The sequence below is a fragment of the Vulpes vulpes genome, chromosome 10, assembly GCF_048418805.1.
Source record: "Vulpes vulpes isolate BD-2025 chromosome 10, VulVul3, whole genome shotgun sequence".
NCBI lineage: Eukaryota > Metazoa > Chordata > Mammalia > Carnivora > Canidae > Vulpes > Vulpes vulpes.
The window spans coordinates 62153813-62173827 of NC_132789.1; the positions used below are offsets into that span (position 1 = coordinate 62153813).

The following is a 20015-nucleotide window of genomic DNA, read 5'->3' on the forward strand; positions in this document are numbered from 1 at the left end:
AGGATTAATTCTTATGAACATTCAGTAGACAGAAAATGACAAACTATCAGGGGATAGGAAGAGCGTTAGGCCACAAATAAGAGAGCATGGTATCATGGAACCAGAGGGAGAGAGTATTATATGGAAGGAGTATCGGACCCTCCTGAAAATCCACAGTAAGAAAAATACCCATTAGGTTTGGTCTCATAGATGCTAGTGAGATAAACAAGAGCTATTGGAGTGACATGGTTAGATGTATCTATTTTAGAAAGATAATGTTACTTTTAATACAAAGGATGAACAAGACTAAAAAAGAGAAAAAAAGATTTATTAAGTATTGCATTTACCCAGTCAAGAGCTAATGAAGATTGAAAATGAAAAGGAGGTATAATTAAGAGGTTGTATATATAAGAGCTTGAGGCTTAAAGGAAAAAAATAATAAAAGATGGTTCTCAAGTTCAAACTTGCTTAATTCAGGGGATAATAACATTATTAACACAGGAAGGAAGACTAGTAGAATCTCTCCTTTTATGAGATTAATGGATTTCTAAAGCCAACAAAGAAGAAATGGGATAGAAGAAAACAACAAAAACAAGAGACTTCATCTATTCCAAAATTATCATTTAAAGATAGCATGGAAGTGAGCCTAGAGAAAAGCAGCTGATAAGGGCGGTTAGAGTTCAGTTTGACTAGATTTGAATGTATGAACACAGTTAAATAGGAGATTGATACATAACTATAGAAACAGCGAACTCTGGGACTTTGATTCAGGACATAGAAGTGAGCCTCCTGCTTCACTGCAGTCAGACTGAAGCTGGTGAAATAGATTCCAAAGATAATATTGAACTTATACGTGAAAGGCTCTGTTTGAGTTTGAGGATGTCCTGCCTCCGTATCAGTTGTTTGCACTTACTCTTTAAAAATGAGCAGAGCTGTGAGGCCACCATGACCTCAGTCACAGAGGAAACTGATGTAGCTTCAGAAAACTTGAAGGAGATTCCACAACCACCAGATGTCCAAAGGAGGCAGGCTTTGATGGACCAAGGCTGGCAATTCCTATTATCTATAAAGCCTAGAATGCTTTGGCTAGAGATTCAGGGAGCCATATATATCAAGTAAGACTGCCCTTCTGCCTTCATAGTTCGGTAGGGTTAGAGAGGGAGCTCCTTTATGTACAAAAAGTACTCTTCTGTAAGCTGTTTTTGTGGTGGGAAAAAGTAGCTTTGTGAGCCATTAGGAACACCATAGCTCTTCTCAACACTCATCATCTTCATCAGCACAAGTTAGTGAACATGCAATAAGACCATCTTTTTTGTTTTGTTTTGTTTTGTTTTGTTTTGTTTTGTTTGCAGTAAGACCACCCTTTACTAGCCTCCACCCTTTACTAGCCTTCTTCCTTTGGTTATAGGAAGAAAAAAAAACTGACTTAATTCTTTCATTTAGTAGTAATCATGTCTCAGTAAAGTTGTAAAGTCTTAAAAAAAACTCAAACTGCCATTTCAAGTCATCTTGGAAATAGAAGTAGTCCAAGGGTCCCCGGGACCTTGATTGGCTTCAAGGGCTCCACAAGTCCTGTGCATTTGTAATTGAAATTGTTTATATAGCTTGGTGGTTAAGAGCATGGCCTCTGGAGACAAATTGCCTACCTTTAAATCCTACCCCACTATGTGGTAGATTTTGCAATTTAGGCAATTTACTTAACCTGCCTGTGCTTAGTTTCCCTAGCTAAACCATGAGAATAACAGTGTACCTACTTCATAGAGTTGCTGTAGAGACTAAAGCTTAAATACACTTAGGGCATTTACAATAGTGCCTCATAATATACAGTGCTATATAAACACTAGTAGTAGTATTATTTATATTCCCAAGGGAAGGTCTTTATCTTCCAATTAGTTATCAGTAAGGTCTATTACAAATCTTAATTTATGTACTGAAAGAAACCACTTTCACAGGCTTATGATCTGCATGAAATTTAGTGAAAATAAAATTCACTAAATTATTTTGATTAAAATAGTGAATAAAATTCACTGTTTTAATCAAAAGTCATCTGATCCTTCATAACAGAGAAATTTACTTAGTGGAATTTACTTCAACAATATTTTCTTTTAAAGCATTTTTTTGTTTTGTTTTAAAGGTTCTAATTCTATCTTTACTTTTAACCTAATAAAAATTTTGTACTTTTTTAATTGTCATAGCCTTGATAAAATTTAAGCTCTTATTTTTCAAGCTTCAATTTAAAAAAGAAATGTGTTTTCCTTTTCAAAATACCTGTGTAATTCATACTTCTGCAGTAAGGGTTTTAGCATCAGCAAATTGCATATGCAACTCTGTAAGTGAGTTGGGCAAAAGATATGTGTGATTAAGCAGTGAATGTTGATTTTGTTGTTGTTACTTAAACCATATATGCAACTGAGCCAAATTGGATCACAATTGAAAATATTGCAGCTTTTTCATGTAATGAAGAAAGAAGAGCTTATACAGCTGTTCTTTTTCTGGAAAGTGAATATAGTGGCTGAAAAAAAATTGAGGCTTCATCATTATTAGGGATGAATTAATATTGTTCTACAGGAAATTACCAAATGTCATTTAACAAATCTTTTTTTTTTTTTTTAAGAAGGTCAAGTCAGCAGTAAATATCCAGTATCTCATTACTTATTTCCTAAGTTGTACTGAACATGAAGAATACTTCCATTTTAAATTGCTTTTGCTAAATCTTAGAAAGATAGTTTTGGCAAATTGGTTAATATCAAACCTAAAAGCTTAAACACAAAACAGCTATTGTTGAAAATACCACTTTCATTACATTAATATGCTTTCAATTAACAGATTGGAATGAATGTTAAACATTACTACCTCTATGTTTAACTACTATATGACTCTCAATGACTGCTTTTCTTTCTCAATAGATTGTTTACTTTAACTGAAAAAGGAAAAATCTTATTTAAATAATCCATATTTTTTCCCTCTCTGCAGAAAGTACCCAAGAAAAGTGGGGATTTCCAATGTGCCAGTATTTAAAGGAAGAGAGATGGTGCTGTGGTCGTAATGCCAGAATGTCAGCATGTTTGGTATGATTATATTTCTTTCTGGACTAAGGGCTTTATCCAGATGTTGCAAAATTTATTATTGTTGGCTAATATCATGAATTAAATGCCAAGTTTTACAGAGCATCATTATTAATGCTTTTGTGCATTGCAAATTTTGAGAAAAAAATGACTTGCCCTTCCAACATTATCTACTACTTTACACACATTGTGGTAACAATTTATAGTTGTACTTTTTACATATAATTTTTATATATAATTACTTTAATTTTCATATAAAATGTATCAACTACCAAGTATTAAATACAGAATCAGTTCAGTGCTTTTATTCATAGTTCTATGCTGTGTTTATGTGTGTTTGTAGATCATTTGGTCTCTTAATTTCTTACAGAATGGGAAAAATATTAATAAGCCACCTACGATATGAAGTAGCTAATTAAATAAAACCTTTAATGTGCCTGATTTGGCTAGTGTCATTAAACCTAGATAACTTTAGCCTGTGATATTCTCTGTTCATGGTGCTATGTTAGTTTACAAAGGATAGATGCAAGTTAAAAAGTGTAAGTTATTTTTTTTGTTAGAAATTTAAAATATAGTTGATTAAATAATGTGTTTAATGTCCAAGCCCAAGATAAATTAATTATTCTATGGCCGTTATTTCTATGCCAGTTACACAGCAATATAAAAAATAGTACACCAGTGCTCTAGGTCATGTATCCTAGAATTACTTTAGAAATCAGTTTATGCTCAAATAATTTTTGTAAATCTTCTTAAATTGCTTTTCTTGGAAATTGTCTTGTTTTTTCATTATATCTGTTAGTGATATATGTTCAGGGTCATGTTCGAATGGACAGGTAATTCTTGGAATGACTTGGTCCTAAGAGTCCTTGGCAGCCAGGGTTATACCATCCAGACAAGAAATTAAAAGAGTTGTTCCTCAAGAATCTGACTAGCCTGAGAAAAAAGACCTAATGATGATTTGGCATCAGAGATTCTAAAATAAAGCAGGACCTTTATAATGAAGCCCACAATTAATAGTCCTCACTCATAAGCACATTACTTCTAATCAGTTTTATGATATTCTCATTTTAATTACCAGCAAACAGCCAAGAATCACTAGATGTCTCTTAAAGAAAGTCTCATGTGAAAGAACAAAGGTCAGATAAACAGAAGAAAAGAAACTTGGAGAAAATGGAGACTATACAAAATAAACTAAAGTAAAATAACTATTAATTAATATCTTTTAGATAAAAGGATATACTGCATTCACAAACAAAAATATTTGCTATAAAAATAAACATTCAAAGAAGCAAAAAGAAGCATTTTTGAAAAATAAATTTCAGAATATAGAATGTATAGACCACACTGTACTTAACAACTTTTTCTGACCAACGTCAGCTTCCTATGGAATACCCCTCTCCTTGGCTCCATCCCAGTCCCTGGCTACTTTGGCTTTTTTATTGGATGCCAAGGAACATTTTTTTGGTACATATTTTTATTGCCTTTTGCTCCATAACTGACCTTTTCCACCAATAAGGCCTCAGGGGTTAAAAAGAGAAAAAGAGACCTTTCTGGTGACACTTTTGAGATAAATTGTTAATGGTACTAACCAGAGATAAGATTTTAATTAGATTAGCACAATCTTGTCAGCATACTTTAACTCTGATAAAACTACAAAATATTTCAGATTAGTATGAAAGGAACACTTGGTTTATTTTCTTCATTATCTTTATTGGCCAAGAAAAATACTGATGTTTATAAGAAACTTTTTATCACCTACCTGGTTATCTTTTATTATGTCATCATAATTTATCATTTGTATTTCTCAAATCCCTTATCAGTAACACATACTAAAAGTAGTCTCGTGTTGACTACTTTTAACGAGTTATACTTATCTAAAAGCAGATACTTTTATTAACACCAATTTATTAAAGATTCTTGTTTCTTTGTTCAATTCAGCCTTTTAGCAAAAGCCATAACACAAAAATCTAATCTGAAATGAGCACAAACAGTACCATAAATGAAAATCAATGTTTTCTTCAATAATAAACTTATTCTGGGCTTGTTGCTGTTTAATTTAATATGAAAATTATGTAATAGCTTTCTTTTATATTCATACATCTGTGGTTCTAGATGATCAGTAAAAGTATGCCTCAAGTCAATGGAAAAATTGCAATTTTTTTCTTCAAACAATTTCTGTGAAGCAACTTTCTATACAGTGAACTCATTTTTCCACTAAAATCTTCATGGTGTGAGGGCAGGAAAAGCTAGTTAGGGTTCAAAGAACAAGTTTCTACTTCCTGCCCACTTGCTAACTAGCTATACAACTTGCAGCAAGTTACTTTACCTTGTTATTGAGTTTGTGCAGCTGCAAAAATTGTACTTACATAGGATAATTTGTAAATTATCTTTAGTTTTAGGAGTATATGATTTCAGCTATATCTAACAAGTAAACCGGTTAACATTCCTTAATGATAGTAATACTTTTAAATGTTTAAACTTAGATGTTATCACTTAATTAATACTTTTAAATGTCTCTTTTATAAGCCCTTATACAGTGTGTTTATAAGTCTTATAAGGTAAGACTAAATATATGAGTAGTCTCTTATTTTTTTCTCCTTATTTTTTCTCCAAAGGCTTTGGAACGGGTTGCAGTTGGCCAAGGGGTAAGTAGGAATGTTTACTCTAATGTAGCAGGTGGACATGATAGTTTAAGTACTCTCATAATTGACCTGCTGATGAACTTAAAATCTGATGGCTTTTAATAAATAACATCTCTTCTTTCACCTCTTCATATTCAAATTAATACATTTTCTATAAGTTTACTTTAAAAGTGAACTTTCAGAAAGAGTAAATTAAATCTTTAAGCAAACTTCTACCTTGTATTCTTGTACTAATGTCTCATTTCTTTATAATATACGAAACAGTCTGTAAATATTTCTAAAAACTGCTATTGCTGTTAGGTTCTTATGATGGGCTTAGTTCAAGCAAAGATAAACAAGGTATAATATTCAGTTTATTTATTTTTTTTTACCTATAGTCCAAAACACATATTTTGTTATTGTTGTTGTACTTAGCTTTTTTCCTTATTTACTTGATTAGTCATTAGTTGAAATAGCCATATGGGTTTGAACATATAAACAAGTTAAATGTACCCCCCAAATATCCATATAATTGTCTTATTCTCTACCTTATGATTCATGACACATATTATGAATTTGTAAAAAAAAAAAAAATTGAATTCTTTTCAAGCTTTTCATAAGATTTTTCTCATTAGATCGAAATTTTAGAAATCTCTTTTTTGCTTTTTTTTCAAGGAACATTAGTATGTCAATTTGAATTTTTAAAAATAATAATAATTTGAAAATGATAATAACAAATATCGTTTACTGAGTTTTTACTCTGGGCCAGGCATAATGCTTAGAACATTTTTAAAAAATGTATTCATTATACCTATCTAAAAGTTGATAAAAACTGATCTTTTAAAGGTATTAGAGCATATTTACTCTCAAACTCCTAGTTTGCAGTTAACAGCTATATTGCATATCAACCTAATGGTTTCCTAGAGATATGGAAGAGGAAAGAGCCTTTATCATAATAATGTTCCTGTGCATTTTTGTGGTGTTTTTCAATTTCCCAAGTGCTTACTAAGGTTTATAGTCAATCTTACAAGTTGGGTATTATCCCAAACTTACATGAGAACGTGATACACAGCAGAAGTTTAATAGTACATTCTAGCTCCCTTAATTGCAGAGTACTGATGTCCAGCTTAGTGCCCTCTCTGCTGGACCTATAAAATGCATGCCTGAGGTAATATTCTTTAAGGGTGTGCTCTTTTTGCTCCCTCCCATTTAAAATGCATTAAAATGTTAAGCTGATTTATCACTTGTATAAGAAAGAAAGTAACTCTGAGCCACATCCAGTTTATTCTTGGAATAGTCAAACACATAGTACGGGGAGATGTTGATTCCCTTCCCACTTGCCCCCAGTCTGTATTTACTAGGATGGATAGTTCTAGTTATTCTAGGAATGCACATTTGAAGGCACTTCATAACTCTTTTCCATTTCTCTTAGGAAACAGCTGTAAAGTTCTCATTTACTCAAGATAACTTGGGAATGATGATTTATTCTATCCTGTTATTTCTGTATGCATTTCTGTATGATCTCTTGTTTAAATGCATTTCTCGGGGTTTCTTTGTCATCTTCAACAGTTTTTAATAATATAAATATACATTTATTTCTAAATTATCCTGATACCATTTATATAATTTTTCTCAAAGGCAAAAACTCTTATTTTTAAGAGTTTTTTGGTTTTTGTCTTTAGAAAGAGGAAAAAAAAGAAAGTGGAGGGAGGGAGAGAGGGAGAGAAAGAATCCTTAAGCAGATTCCCCACGGAGCATGGAGCCCAACACTGACAACGGGGTTCAATCTCAGGACCCTGAGATCATGACTTGAGCCGAAGTTAAGAGAGTCAGCCCCTTATCTGACTGAGCCACCCAGGCACCACATATTTTTAAGAGTTTTTTTTTTCCCTAAATGGAAGTACATAATAAAAACTAATGATACCTCATCCCTGCCCACGTATCCTAGAGGCAAAATAGCATCATGGCTTGGTACAGAGACATCAGAGCTAGGCTTCTTCAGTGCAAATACTGGCTCAACTATTTTTAGGATTTCATATAAAATTAAACTTCCTACCTATTTTATAGCTAACCAAATAAAAAGTTAAAAACTTTGTTAGCCATTTATAAAACTAATACTAATATTTTACTTCATATAATAATATATTTCCCAGAATGCCTTGAATTTCAGTAGGACAATAAGTGTTAATATGTGAAAGGAGATTTCAGAATTTTTGTGAGAGAATGGAAAGGATTTGGGGAGAAGTGAGGGACAGATGATAGAGATTTTTGGTACTGCAAAAAAGAATTACTCAAGATGAGAAAATGCTAAATGAAAAATATATCCAGAGATGGGAAATTTGGAATGAAATGTTTTTGAGCAATCTTCTAGAAAGAAAATTTAGAAATCAGAGTTTGTCTTAAGTCAAGGAGTTGTATTTAGAAAGAGGTTTTATATAAAAGTGTTTCTTTTGAAGGTTATAAATTTACTGTGAGTACTCAAATATGTACGTATGTCTGTTTCTAGTGCATTATTTTAGGAGCCAGATTGGGGTCTTTGGTATTCCTAAGATCATTTCCAACTAGAATCACCCTTCTTGGTATTTCTTCCATCTAGAAAGGATATCACATGTATTCTTTCCAAGTGTTCTGTCAAGATCCTGCAAGTCAGATGTTGTCCAGTGACTTAAGACAATGCCATTAGGTGAAGACCCAAGAAATAATGGTTGGCCCTTAACTCCCAACATGTGTTTTTGTGTAGTTTCAGCATCAGGGGCCCCCATAGTGTAGGAACTTGAGGTCAGATGAGGAGAGGAGCGGTAGTTAAGTTTTCTGTCTGAGCACACAGGCAAGATTTTGTTTTGTGCTAAACTCCATCTGAATCCAAATATATTTCAGTTAAAAACAGATGAAAATAACAATTCTGTGCTCTGAAGGAGAATAGAAGTTACAAAAGGATAGCTCAATATATCCAGTCTACTGAACTCTGTCTTTAAAACTTTACCAGTCATTGCAGTTTTGAGTTTTCACCTTACTAGACTTCTCAGAACTACTCAGTGTTGTTGGCCTCCCTCCACTCTGGCTCATTTTTCTTCTTCTTCTTCTTCTTTTTTTTTTTTTTTTCATAATAACTTTGGAGCACGGATGTTGCTGATAATATTTTGTATTTTGTGTTGGATTTATTTATACTCTCAGTATTAAGAGGTCTTTGAGGATATGGGTAGAGTCTGGGTGATTTTTATAGTTTCTTAGTTTGAGTACCACTTCCATTTTTTTAGTGAAGTGTTTTCTTTTATGTATAGTACCTTTTTTTTACCTTCTACTTCTTTGAAATTGTCATTTTTTCACTGGAACCTCTCTCCAGCCATACCTTCTTTCCTTTGGAAAACCATCATGGACACCTGATCCTATGTCCTTTCCAAAGGACAAAAAACATGCCCTTTTCAACTCTACAGTAGCCAACGCCATGATCCTTCAGACTAAAGACATATTTTTAAAATGTCTTAGTTAGAATAGAACCTTCTCTTTCCAGGTTTGATTCTTAAGTGATATTATTTCTGTTCACTGTCATTAGGACAAATCCATGTTCTCTTCTCTTTTGCATGTATTACACCTGACTGCTCTCTTGTAGGCTCCAAAGTTGATTTGACTGGTCATGAAAGTTTATTTCTACATTTTTAACTGAACAGCACTCTTTTTGGGACATTAGCTCATTTTTCTTTGATTTTGCATTTTTGTCCTCATTCATTACCATTTCTTTTATAGTTTCTTCTATTTTCATGCAGAATTACTTTCTCAGTGAGTATTGGCCTCAGGGTAACAATTGAACTTAGTATGGAAAAATTTTTAAAGTGTCCTCTATGTTTTGTAACAAAGTCAGGTTTCTAACATTCACTGATGGGCCTCTCTAGTATTGATTCAATTTGTGTTTTTTATTTTTATTTTTTGTGCTCATATATATACATTTTTTTCAGCTGTCTACTCAATCACTCTTCTATCGAGCCGTCCTTCAGGATATTATTAAAGAATGTTATGGCATCACCAAATGGTATGAGAATTTTATTTTAATAAAATTAAAGTGAAGTGACTTTTAGCCCAGGTGAATTTATTCAGGATCATTGTTACTGATAGAAAAAGCTTTGAAATTGAGCATAATATCAGTAGTAACAAAGAAGTATGCAGCAACTGTTTCTTAGATTAATCATTATTAAACTGAGGGCTCTAACTATCCTTTTTGTGCTGAAGAGTTAGTATAACTAACTCTGGTCTGTGTCGATTGTAATTCAGAATTTGAGAAGTATTGAAGGGTTACATATAAGTAATTCAGTAAATATAATACTATCATATGAGCAAGAGTTGTATTTGAAATGTTTCACAACTAATACAGTCTAAACACTTAACTAATGAGAACAGAAATCGATCATAAACAATTGTAACCATTGTGATGCTGGTAAAATAGTAGCCCTGCCTGTTTTCTTTGTTTTCGTTTTCTTCCAAATAATTAATTGTGCAGACAGGCAGGGATAGGAGAATTTGTTCATAATATTGGTTCAGTAACTGCTGTAATCAAGCATACATTTGCAATTCTGGCAAGTTTCATGAATACCCTTTAGCTAATTATAATTTTAGGATTCTGATAACCATTTGGTTGTAATAGAATTATTCTTCAAGTTAAAATAGGACAATTTTAAAGTTCTCTAAAATGAATCCACACTTATTAACTGAGATAGAAACTATTTTTAGAGTAGTTGTTATTTCTCTGTAAGAGAGAAAATAACCTTTTTTTTTTTTTTACTGATAGAAATTATAACATATAAATACCACATACACCATTGGTTTAAACTATCATTTCTGTTTAAATAACTCCCAAATCAATTGCAGACTCCATGCTCTTCTCCATATGTTTACCAATCTTCAAAATTGTCTATAAGTGAATTTCTCATGCTTTTCTGAAAACTAGCTCCCTCTCTTGAGTTCACGACAAGATACTAACCTTGTTGAAAAAAGTCACATAATTTTGCAAATTTATGTTCATTCAAATATTGACTGCCTGCCCCTTTTGAGACTTCATCTCTTTATAAAATTTTTAATTCTCCTACTGACAGCTTAAAATCATCTCCATTCTTTTCTGAATCTTTCTTCTTGCTTAAATTAAACACTCTCCAGCCCTCCATGTTCCTGCCTTCTTTTACTACTCAGAAGGTAGGTATATTATAAGACTTCTTTCATTCCACAGCCTGATTGACCTTTCAGCCACATTTGACCATGTAGATAATTATTTTCACTCCAAACTCTCTTCCTCCTTATATTCCATTAAGTTGCATTCTGAGTTCCTTTTTCCAACTATGCACAGTCATGTACTTACTGAAAGGTTCTTCTTCTTACTTATCTCCTGCATATTGGTAGACATTCTCTAACATTTTTATACTCAGCTCCTGTCTCTTAATATTTCCTCTTTCTCTTATGAATTGCTCTCACAACTAATATCTTGAATCAGGTGTCCATCCCCACTACTTTCACTTAAGTAACTTACAGATACATCAAATATAGTATATGCAAAAACTAAAATTAACTTCCCATCAATTGTAGTCCTCTTTCTTTCTTCTCTTGACTTCTTTTTTTATATGTAGAAATGCCAGGGCCATTATCAAGCTTTAGAAATCTTAGTCATATTTAATCTTATTCTTCTCCATTGTCAGGCCACATATTCTTATTAGTTGCCAAGACTTACACATTGTTATTTTTTTCAGTCCAGCAATTAATTTATTGTATGACAGGCAGCTTGTTAGGTTCTGGATGCATAGGATATACTGTCCACACAGAAATATTTTGTATTGTAGTCAGGATACCATGTGCAAAAGAAAAAGACAGTGATAGAAACCCAATTCCAGTAACAGCAGACTAGATAATTAGAACCAACTCTCCTTCTGAGAAAAGTGAAAAACATGAAAGGGGGGGGGGGGTGTAGGTGTGTGGACACGTGTGTGTATTTGTTTTTAGTTGGTTTAAGAACATCAGACACCTATCAAGAAAGTTAAGAATTACAGGGCAGGGAGTGATTTCACCAAGATGACAACATAGGTTGTTCCTGACTTTGCTCACAAGAACAACTAACAGCTGTTCAAAAATAATACACCACTAAAAGAATCCTAGAAAATGGGGCTAAAGCTGAAGCACCTACCTGTACCTCAGAGGCCAAACAGACTACATCAGAAGGGCAAGAAAAACAGCTACATGTTGACCACATTGCTTCTCCTTCAGGCCAGTTCAGCAGCATGGGAAGTGGTCACCCCTGAGCCTCTGGTTCCTCCAGTAGGCAAAGAACCTAGGGGGTACAGCCAGCCCCCAACCAGCATTGGGGATTACTTTATGAAAGTCCATACTCTAATCTTGCCCCGCAGGTATTGCAGGGAAGTCTGTGGGGCTCAACCACTGAGGATCTGACTGATAGGAGAAGGGGGAAGGGGCTTGCAGTAATCAGCACATCGATATTGGCAGACTAAGTTCATACCTGTAGTGCCCAAGTAATAATCCCAACTGGTGGATTTGTTCGTCTGCTGCATAGCCCATTCAACAGCCCTACTTATTTATAGTGGGACTTGAACAGAAAGCACTACCTATGTCATCCTTTATCTGCAGAACAAAACCACTGACATCACCTGACCGTGTACAGTTCAGTGCACACTCAGACCTTATTTGGGTCCCCAAACAATAAGCTATACAGACCTTGGTTATCCTGCTTCCCTGCCAGAGCAAAGAAGTTAGTTCATAGCCCCATATACTACTGAATATAGGACCCAGTACTAAACATCTGGTAAGCATGAAAGCATGACTAGAGAATTCAGGCAGTCATGGAACTAGTTCTATAGCTGCCCTCAAGTAAAGAACCAAGCCAACATTCCTATCCAACTATTCTCAAACAGAGGCACACTCCCCATCCCCATCTTTAGTGCTTAAACAGTTGTCTCACCCCAAAATAGACCATAATGGCAGTCCTTGCTACCTGTGGATATTACCAGTAGACAGATCCAGAAACCCAAATTGAGCTAACTGGTAAAGAACTGTCTCTATCAAAGAAAACCTGTGAAGTTTGGTAGAGGAGCCCAGTTACTTCAGTGCTCAGATACCAACATAAGAAATCAAGGATCATGAAAAATCAGATAAATATACCACCAAAGGAAACTAATAAAGTTCTAATAACCGACCTTAAAGAAATAGAAATCTAGGATTAACAAATAATTTAGAGTAATCCTCTTAAGGAAATTTAGTCTACTACAAGAAAACACAAACAAGTAAAACTTGGAAAACAGTATATGAGAAAAATGAGAATTTTGACAAGGAAAAAGCAGCCATCAAAAAAAAAAAAAAAAAAAAAACTCCTACAGTTGAAAAGTATAGTTGACCTTTGAACAACATTGGTTTGAACTGTACAAATTCACTTATACACAGATTTTTTTTTATAAATACAGAACAGTACTGTATATGTGTTTTCCTTATGATTTTCTTAATATTTTTTCTCCAGCTTACTTTATTGTAAGAATAGAGGATAAAATACACTTAAATATAAAATATACTTTAATCAACTGTTTATGAGTAAGGCTTCAGTCAACAGTAGGCTATTAGTAGTTAAGTTTTGGGAGAATCAAAAGTTATACACGGATTTTCAACTCTGTGGGATGTTAATGCTCTTTAACCTCATGGAGTTCAAGGGTCTACTGTACAGTAATTGAACTGAATAGTTCTGTAGAGAGTTTCAAAAGTAGACTCATCCATACAGTAGGAAGAATCCGTGACCTAGAGGATAAGACATTAGAAATTACCCAATCAAAAAAAAAAAAAAAAAAAAAAAAAGAAATTACCCAATCAGAGAAGGACAAAGTGAGAGGAATGAAGAAAGCCTATGGCAAAATGGAACACAATGAGAAGAAACAATGTTAATATTATAAGAATTCCAGAACAAAAAGTGTATTTAAGGCAACAGTGGCTGAAAACTTCTCAAACCTGGTCAAAGAAAAGGACATGCTCCTCCGTGAAATCCAAAAGAGCTCATATAGGTTGAACACAGCACTACAGCAAAACATGTAATTAAGTTGTCAAAAGTCAAGGACAAAGAATTTTAAGAGCAACAAAAGTAGAGAGGAGTTACATAGGAGTTATAGCCTCCCATAAGATTTCTCAGCAGAAACTTCAGGCCTAAAGAGAATGGAATGACATATTGCAAATATTGAAAGACAATAACTGTCAAACAAAAGTTCTATACCTGGCAGAGCTGTTCATTAGAAACAAAGAAGGCATAAAGTCTTTTCTAAACAAAAGCTGAAGGAGTTCTTTGCTACTAGACCTGCCTCCTAAGAAATGCTAAATAAGAGTTCTTTGAATGGAAGTATAGAAAAGCTAAATCATAAAAATATAGCAGAACTCTCACTGATAATGATAAACATATAGTCATAGTTATACTCTGCAATATAGTAATAGAGGTGCATAATTCACTTAGAACTCCAGCTTAAAAGTTAAAAAAAAAGTAAAAATAACCACAACTATATGGTAATCTGTTACTAGTTATATAATATAAAAAAACTTTAATTGTAACAAAAATAAAATCTAAGGAGGATGAGAAATAAAAATGATAAGTTTTATGATTTCTATTGAAATTAATTTTAAATAGGGGTTATAAGTTGAAGATGTGTGTCATGGTAATCATAAGGGAAAATACTGTAACAGTTGCATGAAAGAACATAATTAAGAAGTCAAAGCATGCAGATACCAAAAGAAAACAAAAGATAGGAGAAAAAACAAGGAACAAAACAAACATAAAATGTCTGCAAAACAATAAAATGTTAATAAATGACAATAGTAATTACCTGTTAATAGTTACTTTAAATATAAATAAATTCTTCAACTGAAAAACATAGAGTGGTTGAATGTTTAAAAAAGACAAAATCCAACAAATTGCTGCTCATAAGAGATTCACTATCACCTTAAAGATACATATACTAAGAGTGAAGGGGTGGAAAAAGATATTACAAGCAAGTGGTAATCCAAAAGAAGCAGAGGTAGCTATACTTCGAGCAGATAAAATAGTCTTTAAAATAATAAAATAAAATAAAATAAAAATAGTAAAAGGAGACAGAGAAGGTCATTGATAAAGGGGCCAATCCACCAAAAAGATTTAGCAGTCGTAAATATTTATGTGCCAGCATTGGAGCACCTAAATATGTAAAGCCAAAACTAACAGAGCTATAAAGGAAAAATAAATACAAGAATAACTAGCTGGATCTCAACACTAGCTAGATCAGATTGAGAATCAATAAGAAAACAGCAGATTTGAACATTCTAGACTAAATGGATTTAACAGACATGTACAGAACATTGTATTGAATAATAGCAGAATACACTTACTTCTCAAGTGTACATGAAACACTTTCTAGGGTAGATCATATGCTAGGCCACAGAAGGAGACTTAGCAAATTCAAGAAGACTGAAATCCTACCAAGTGTCTACTCTGACCCCAGCGGCATGAAATTAGAAATCAAATTGAGACCTTGAAAATTCACAAACCTATGAAAATTAATATCAAAGAAGATATTAAAAAGTTTCTTGAAACAAATAAAAATCAAAATACAACATATACCAGAACCTATGGGATGCAGTGAAAATAGTTCTAAGAGGAAAGTTCTTAGCGGTAAATGCCTGCATTAAGAAATAAGACAGGGCAGCCTGGGTGGTTTAGTGGTTTAGCGTTGCCTCTGGCCCAATGCGGGATGGGCTGAGACACACTCTGCCTGTGTCTCTGCCTCTCTCTCTCTCTGTCTCTCATGAATAAATAAATCTTTAAAAAAAGAAAGAAAGAAAGAAGACCCCACATACCCTAATTCTGATTTAAGGTACTATAAACTCAGAAGAACCAACTGAGCCCATGTTAGAAGAAAAGAAATAATAAAGATTATAGAAGAAATAAATGAAATAGAGAACGGAAAAAGAGTAAAAACAGACTATCCAAACTAAGAGTTGGTTCTTTGAAACTTAAACAAAATTGACAAACCTTTTTTTTTGGGGGGGGGGGGAGGGAGAGATTGAGAGCATGGGGGTAGGGGGTGGGCAAGGGAGAGGGAGAGAGAGAATCTTAAGCAGGCTCCATGCCCAGTGCAGAGCCTGACTTGAAACTTGATATTACAACCCTGAAGTCATGACCTGAGCCAAAATCAAGAGTCAGACACTTAACTGACTGAGCCACCCAAGCACCCCCAAAATTGACAAATTTAAGCTAGAATAACCAAGGGAAAAAGAGAAAGGACCCAAATCAATAAAATTATAAATGAAAAAGGAAGCATTACAACTGATACCACAAAAATTCAAGGTTCAAAAGAGGCAACTGAACAACTATATGTCAACCTAGAAAATGGAAAAATTCTTATACAATTTATGAAGACTGAATCAGAAAAAAACAAAACAAAACAAAACAAAAAAACAGAAAGTCTGGATAGACTAATTACTAGTAAGGAGACTATATCAGTAATCAAAACCTCTCAATGAAAAAAGCTCCGGGACCAACTATCTTTACTGGTGATGTTTAAGAAACATTTATTTTTAAAGATTTATTTATTTTAGAAAGAGAGCACATGAGCATAAGTACAAGTTGAGGGGGCAGGGCAAAGGGAGAGGGAAAGAGAGAATCTTAAGTAGACTCCATACTGAGCGTGGAGCCAGACTGCAAGTTCATGACCTGAGCCAAAACAAAGAGTTGGGCACTTAACTGACTGAGTCCTCCAAGCACTCCTTTATGAAACATTTAAAGAGGAATTAGCATCAATTCTTCTCAAACTTTTCCAAAAAATCAAAAGGAGAGAACATTCTCAAACTTATTTTATGAGGCCATCATTATCTTGATACCAAAACCAGAAAAAAGACACTACTAGAAAAGAAAGCTACCTGCCAATATTCCTGATGAGTATAGATATAAAAATTCTCAGTAAAATACTACCAAACCAAATTCAGTAGCACATTCACCATAATCAAGTGGGATTTATCCTAGGGATATAAGTATAGCTCAGCATATGCAAATCAATCAATGTGATACATTAATAGAATGGAATAATCGTGATCATTTAAATAGACACACAAAATCATTGGACAAAATTCAACGTCTTTTTATGATAAAACTCTTAACAAGTTCAGCATTGAAGGCATTTATCTCAGCATAATAAATGGCAATCCTACAACTAATATCATACTTAGTGGTAAATGGTAGAAAGCTTTTCTGGTAACATCAGGATTGAAAGAAGGATGCCCACTCTTCACCACTTCTTTTTAAATTAGTACTAGAGGTCCTAGCTAGAACAGTTAGGCAAGAAAAATAAAAGGGATCTAAATTGGAAAGGAAAAAGTAAAATTACCTCTACTTGCAGATGACGTGATTTTATATATAAAAAATCCTAAAGATTCAATGAAAGAAACTGAATTCAATAAAGTTGCAGGATACAAAATTAATGTAAAAATATCAGTATTCTATTCTCTAACAATAAATTAAGAACTACACTGATCCTACGTACAAGAGTATCAAAAACAATAAAATAGGAATAAATTTAACCAAGAAGGTGAAAGATCTCTACTCTGAAAACTACAAGACATTGATGAAAGAAATCAAGGAAGATGTAAATAAATGTAAAGTTGTCCTGTGTTCATGGATTAGAAGAATTAATAGCGTTAAAATGTAAATACTACGGAAAGCCATCTAGATTCAGTGTAATTCCTATCAAGATTCCAATGATATTGAAAAGAAAAATAGAAAAAACACTCCTAAAAATTATATGGAACGACAAAAGACCCTGAGTAGCCAAAAATTCCTGAGAAAGAAGAACAAAGCAAGCGAGATCACACTTCCTTATTTCAAACTGTAGTCATCAAAACAAGATGATACTGGCATAAAAATAGACCAGTAGACCAACAGAACAAACCTGAGAGCCCAGAAATAAATTGAAACGTAGAATCAACAAATATTTCATACAGGAGCCAAGAATACCCAGTGGAGAAAAGAGTCTCTTCATTAAATGTTAGTGGGATAATTGACTATTCACATGTAAAGGAATGAACCTGGACCCATGTCTTACACCACTAATGAAAATTAACTCAAAATGGGTTAAAGACTTAAGTGTGAAACCTGAAACCAAGAAACACCTGAAACAAAACATAGGAATAAAGCTCCTTGACATGGGTGTTGGTAATGGTTTTTTTGTTGTGACATTTAAAGTACAAGCAACAAAATAGAAAATAAGCAAATGAGACAACATCAAACTAAAAAGTTTCTGCGGGGGGTGGGGAAATCTACAAAGTGAAAAATACCCTACAGGATGGGAAAATATATTTGCAAACCATTATCTAATAAAGAACTCCTACAACTGGATAACAACAAAAATTTTTTTAATGGGCAAAGGACCTGAATAGACATTTCAAAGATAGACAAAGGCCAACAAGTACATGAAAAGATGCTCAACATCACTAGGTATTAGGGAAATGAAAATTAAAACCATAGTCAGATTGGGCTGCCTGAGTGGTTCAGTCAGTTAAGCATCTGTCTTTGTTTTGGCTCAGGTGATGATCTCAGGATTGTGAGATCAAGCCCTGCATCAGCTCCATGTTCAGTGCAGAGTCTGCTTGAATTTCTCTCTCTCCCTCTCCCTCTGTTCTTCCCTCTGCTCGTGCATGCACACACACTCTCTCTCTCGAATAAGTAAATAAAAACTCTTTACAAAAAGAAAACCACAATGAGATCACCTCACACCTGTTAGAATGGCCATCATCAAAAAGATAAGAGCTAGCATGTTGGCATGGATATGGAGACAAGGGAACCCTTTTGCATTGTAGGTAGAATTATAAATTCAACTACTGTTGGAAACAGTATTGAGAATCCTCAGAAAATAAAAAATGGAACTACCAGATGATTCAGCAGTTTCACCTTTGGTAATACATCTGATGCAAATGAATATTCTAACTCAAAAAGATATCTGCACCCCCATCCATGTTCATAGCATCCTTATTTACCATGGCCAAGATATGGAAACAACCTAAGTGTCCATCAGTGGATGAAGGCATAATGGAATATTATTCAGCCATTAAAAAATGAAGGAATCGTACTATTTGCAACAAAATGGGTGGAACTTGAAAGCATTAGGCTAAGTGAAATAAGACAGAAAAAGAAATACTGTATGATCTCACTTACCTGTGGAATCTCAAAACAAAAGCAAATCTAAACAAAAATATCAAATTCATAGAAAAAGATCAGGCCTGTGGTTACGAGGAGCAGAGGGTGGGGGCATGAGGAATTGGAGGGAGGTGACTAAAAGGTACAAACTTGCAGTTATTAGATAAATACTAGGGGTGTAATCTACAACACAATGACCGTAGCTAACACTGCTATATGATATATAGAGAAAAATTAAGAGAAAATCCTGAGTTCTCATCCTAAGAGAATTTTTTTTTCCTTTTTCTTTTTTAAGATGTTTCTATATGAGATGATGGGTATTAGCTGAGCCTATGTGATAATCCTTTCATAATATATGGAAATCAAACCATCATGCCATATACCTTAAACTTGTATTCTAGTTATTTTCTAATAAAACTAGGGGAAAAAAGATAAATTCTGTGTTTATGTGGGTACTTGGATGTTACCATTTATCTTACGAAATTAGCTTATTCAGACTTGAAGTGAATCCTGTTCTAAGACACTTAGAAAAAACAGGCCACTGTAAGTTGTTGAGGTCAAAATTAAATATTAAAGTACTTGTTAATGCAAAAAAAGAAAACAAAAACAAATAATTTCACAACAGAGTTTACACGACAAATACCTAGGAAAAGAGAATACGGCAAACTAGCTCAAAATCTCAGGACCTAAGGAACAAATTAGTGGGAGATCCCTGGGTTTTCTTTTTGCTTTTAAAAACTTTGTATTGGAGCTGAATTAAACTGCAATCCAGAAATGCTATTTGGTACATTAAAAAACAAAACAAAACCAATAAAATACCTTCTTTCTCTAGCCAAAGGACCAGGAAAGAGGGAGGCACAGGAAAACCTTTTGACAAACCTACCATATTGCGGCCAAAAACCAAATCCCCACCCCCACCATGCCGGCAGAGGATAAGTGGAGAGCCTAGACTTCCATCCTTTCCAGCCTATAAGGAATTTCCTGAACAGGACTTGTGGAGTGGTGTCAAAGAAAGCCAAGTAGGAAACTTAGGATTTTCTTCCACCAAGTGGTAACAAGCACCCCACCACTACTGCCACAGTGTCAGAGACCATGTGGGAATTTGAACTTCCTGTCCACCCAGCAGTAAAAAGGTTACACTCTCTCCCCAACAGTGTGGCATCAGAGAAGACC

General features: G+C 33.9%; 1 protein-coding gene across 8 annotated transcripts in view; it reads left to right on the top strand.

The window, feature by feature from the left end:
- The window catches only part of METTL25 (methyltransferase like 25), a 158634-nt gene that overhangs the window by 60718 nt on the left and 77901 nt on the right, over positions 1-20015 (top strand). For 6 of the 8 annotated variants that reach the window (XR_011994893.1, XR_011994890.1, XR_011994891.1 and 3 more), the window contains 3 exons: positions 2953-3047; positions 5660-5689; positions 9619-9692. Coding sequence is in view for 1 of the 8 variants with exons in the window: in XM_072724505.1 (XP_072580606.1) it covers positions 2953-3047; positions 5660-5689; positions 9619-9692 (199 nt within the window). In the remaining 7 variants the exon portion in view is untranslated. The remainder of the gene's footprint in view (positions 1-2952; positions 3048-5659; positions 5690-9618; positions 9693-20015) is intronic. The other 2 variants (XR_011994895.1, XR_011994894.1) reach the window with 1 other exon arrangement.